Source organism: Merops nubicus, unplaced genomic scaffold, assembly GCF_000691845.1.
Source record: "Merops nubicus isolate BGI_N331 unplaced genomic scaffold, ASM69184v1 scaffold12744, whole genome shotgun sequence".
Classification (NCBI taxonomy): Eukaryota; Metazoa; Chordata; class Aves; order Coraciiformes; family Meropidae; genus Merops; species Merops nubicus.
The window spans coordinates 2,134-4,470 of record NW_008606263.1 but is presented as its reverse complement, the minus strand read 5'-3'; the positions used below and the strand labels follow the sequence as shown (position 1 = coordinate 4,470).

At 44.0% G+C, this 2,337-nt stretch overlaps 1 protein-coding gene across 1 annotated transcript in view; it reads right to left on the bottom strand.

Annotated features, from left to right (window-relative positions):
• Positions 1-297: 297 nt before the first annotated feature.
• WDR53 (WD repeat domain 53) overlaps positions 298-2,337 on the bottom strand; it is a 3,531-nt gene continuing 1,491 nt past the window's right edge. The window contains exon 2 of the mRNA XM_008939589.1: positions 298-885. Coding sequence (XP_008937837.1) covers positions 298-885 — 588 coding nt within the window. The remainder of the gene's footprint in view (positions 886-2,337) is intronic.

Below are 2,337 nucleotides of genomic sequence, written 5' to 3'. Positions count from 1 at the left end.
ATTATGTCAGCTTAGTCATGAACTAATATTAACCTTCAGTTGAAACCTGTTTCACTTGAATTCAAGAAGCAAACTGCCAACCCCACAAGAAAGAGCTGCAGCAAATACCAGCAGCCACTGAAGAACATAATGTGAGGGCAGTTACATCACTGTGTGAGGACACAGCAAATCCCTTCCCCTTCCAAAGGACTCAACAGGTTTCACTGTTCAGTTCCCTGTCAGCAGATATAACTGGACTCCTTTCAAATGCTCTGAGGAGTGGTTTTCTCCCACTAATTTCTTTAAACATTTCAATGTCTAAGGTTCTGGCAAGGGATACACAGATACAGAACTGGTCTGATCAGCAACCAATACTCTCTTGGAGCCTTTGATCTCTGTGTATGAGATCCAGTTCACCTTCTCTCCATGCTCAATGGTTAGCTTTGGTAAAACTCTAGCATGTTGACTTGAAGCCACTTTATGGAGGTTGCCATCTTTTTTGGTGGAAGCAGTTGCTTGGGCCTTTCTTCTCAGTGGAGATTTTGCTGGACTTTTCTGCTGCTTTCCAACATCACTGCTGATGTCCCAGAGCAAGACTTTCCCATCATTTCCTCCAGTCAACAGCCAATATGCTTCTGGCATAAAGAGAACCTGTGACACTCCCAAGCTGTGAGCCTGAAACTCCAGCTCACCTTCAAACTTGGTACTGGTGACTCTGAATATTCTGACTTTACCATCTTGGGCTCCACAGCCGAAGATGTTGCCACACGATGCGACGGAGAGGGAATGTGCAAGTGGAGGGTTAAAGAACTGGCCAGCTGACTGGGGACTGTCTTCCCCCATTTCACACTCCTGCAGGTTTGTGGTCCACAAGGGACGAGCTTTCTGCAGGTTCCACAGCATCACCTTGAAAAAAAAAAGAATCAACAATTTGTCCTTTTTACATAAAATCAGATCTTTCACTAACAGTGGGGAAAAAAACCCAAAGGCTGTGCAGAGTCAATGCCTCAGACTTGTCCACCAAATGAGTTAAAAAAACTGTTCTAAATGCTTTTGCATTCATCTCAGCAGCAGTAATCATGCCATGCTGCACATCAATTATTTAAAAGGAGGGACACAGAAACACTAGCAGCAAACAGATCATTATCATTATGCTGCGTGGCCCACCTTGAAGCCCCTCATGAAGCAATAACTGCCTTCCAATGAATCCTGTGTTTCTCATGCAGCAGTCAAGTACCACAGATTCCTACTGTGCCAGTTATAAATCATTCCCTCAATACATTTGTAGAATCTGAAGTGATGAGGAGCATTTTCAAGGCCAACAGATAGGAAAGCACATGTCAGTCTAACATAGCACTGGACTACTGATGTGCTGTTTGCTTTTTTGATCAAACTTTGATCTACTCGTGATCTGCAGTAGAAAATTTGGGCCACAAAAGAGCTGTCACACTGGCTCTGTGTTTTTGGAATCCAAATTACACTAAGACATCAAAAATAGGTTAGTTTCCTGGCACTTTTCTGGCTTACTGACTGAAATTCTACTAAATATCAGCATGTGTTTGTTCTAAGGGGTATTAGATGCACTTTGGTTGTAAGAACATAGGGTGCTGTCAAAGGAAACTTCACCCTCATACCACTAGAACCACAGAAACCTTTCTAGAAGTGATAGTTTTCATTTTGGGCTAAACCAGGAACGTGGTCAGATCTCAACCACTGGAAAGAAATTACTGCAAAACAACTCTTCTGGGTGGCCAACCTGGGCAACATAACTCAAGAGTCCGTTAACTCCTAGCATGGTTTTTCTCAGAACACTTCCACAAGTGGCATGCAAAGGAGAAAGTTTCCTCTTGGGGAGGACAGAGAAGCAGAAAGGGCAAGGAACATTTCATGCTTCCAAGAGGTTAATCAGAACAAAGGATAAATTGTAAAGATTACTTGTCCTTATGGTGGTACATACCACTTGGAAATATATTTCCTAGAATCATAGAATGATTTAGGCTGGAAGGGACCTCTAGAGCTCATCTGGTCCAACCTCCCTACACAAGGAGGGACCTCTCTACCTAGGTCAGGTTGCTCAGAGCCCCATCAACCCTGACCTTGAACAACTGCAGGGATGGGGCCTCCACCACCTCTCTGGGCAGCCCATTCCAGTGATCCAGCACTCTTATACTAAAGATTTTTTTTCTAATATCCAGTCTAAATCCATCCTTTCCTAGTTTAAAAACATTTCTCATCCTATTATTACAAACCCTTGTGAACAGTCCCTCCCCTGCTGTCTTGTAGGCCACTCTCAGGGACCAGAAGGTCACTGTAAGGTCCCCCCAGAGCCTCCTCTTCTCCAGGCTGCACAGACCCCAC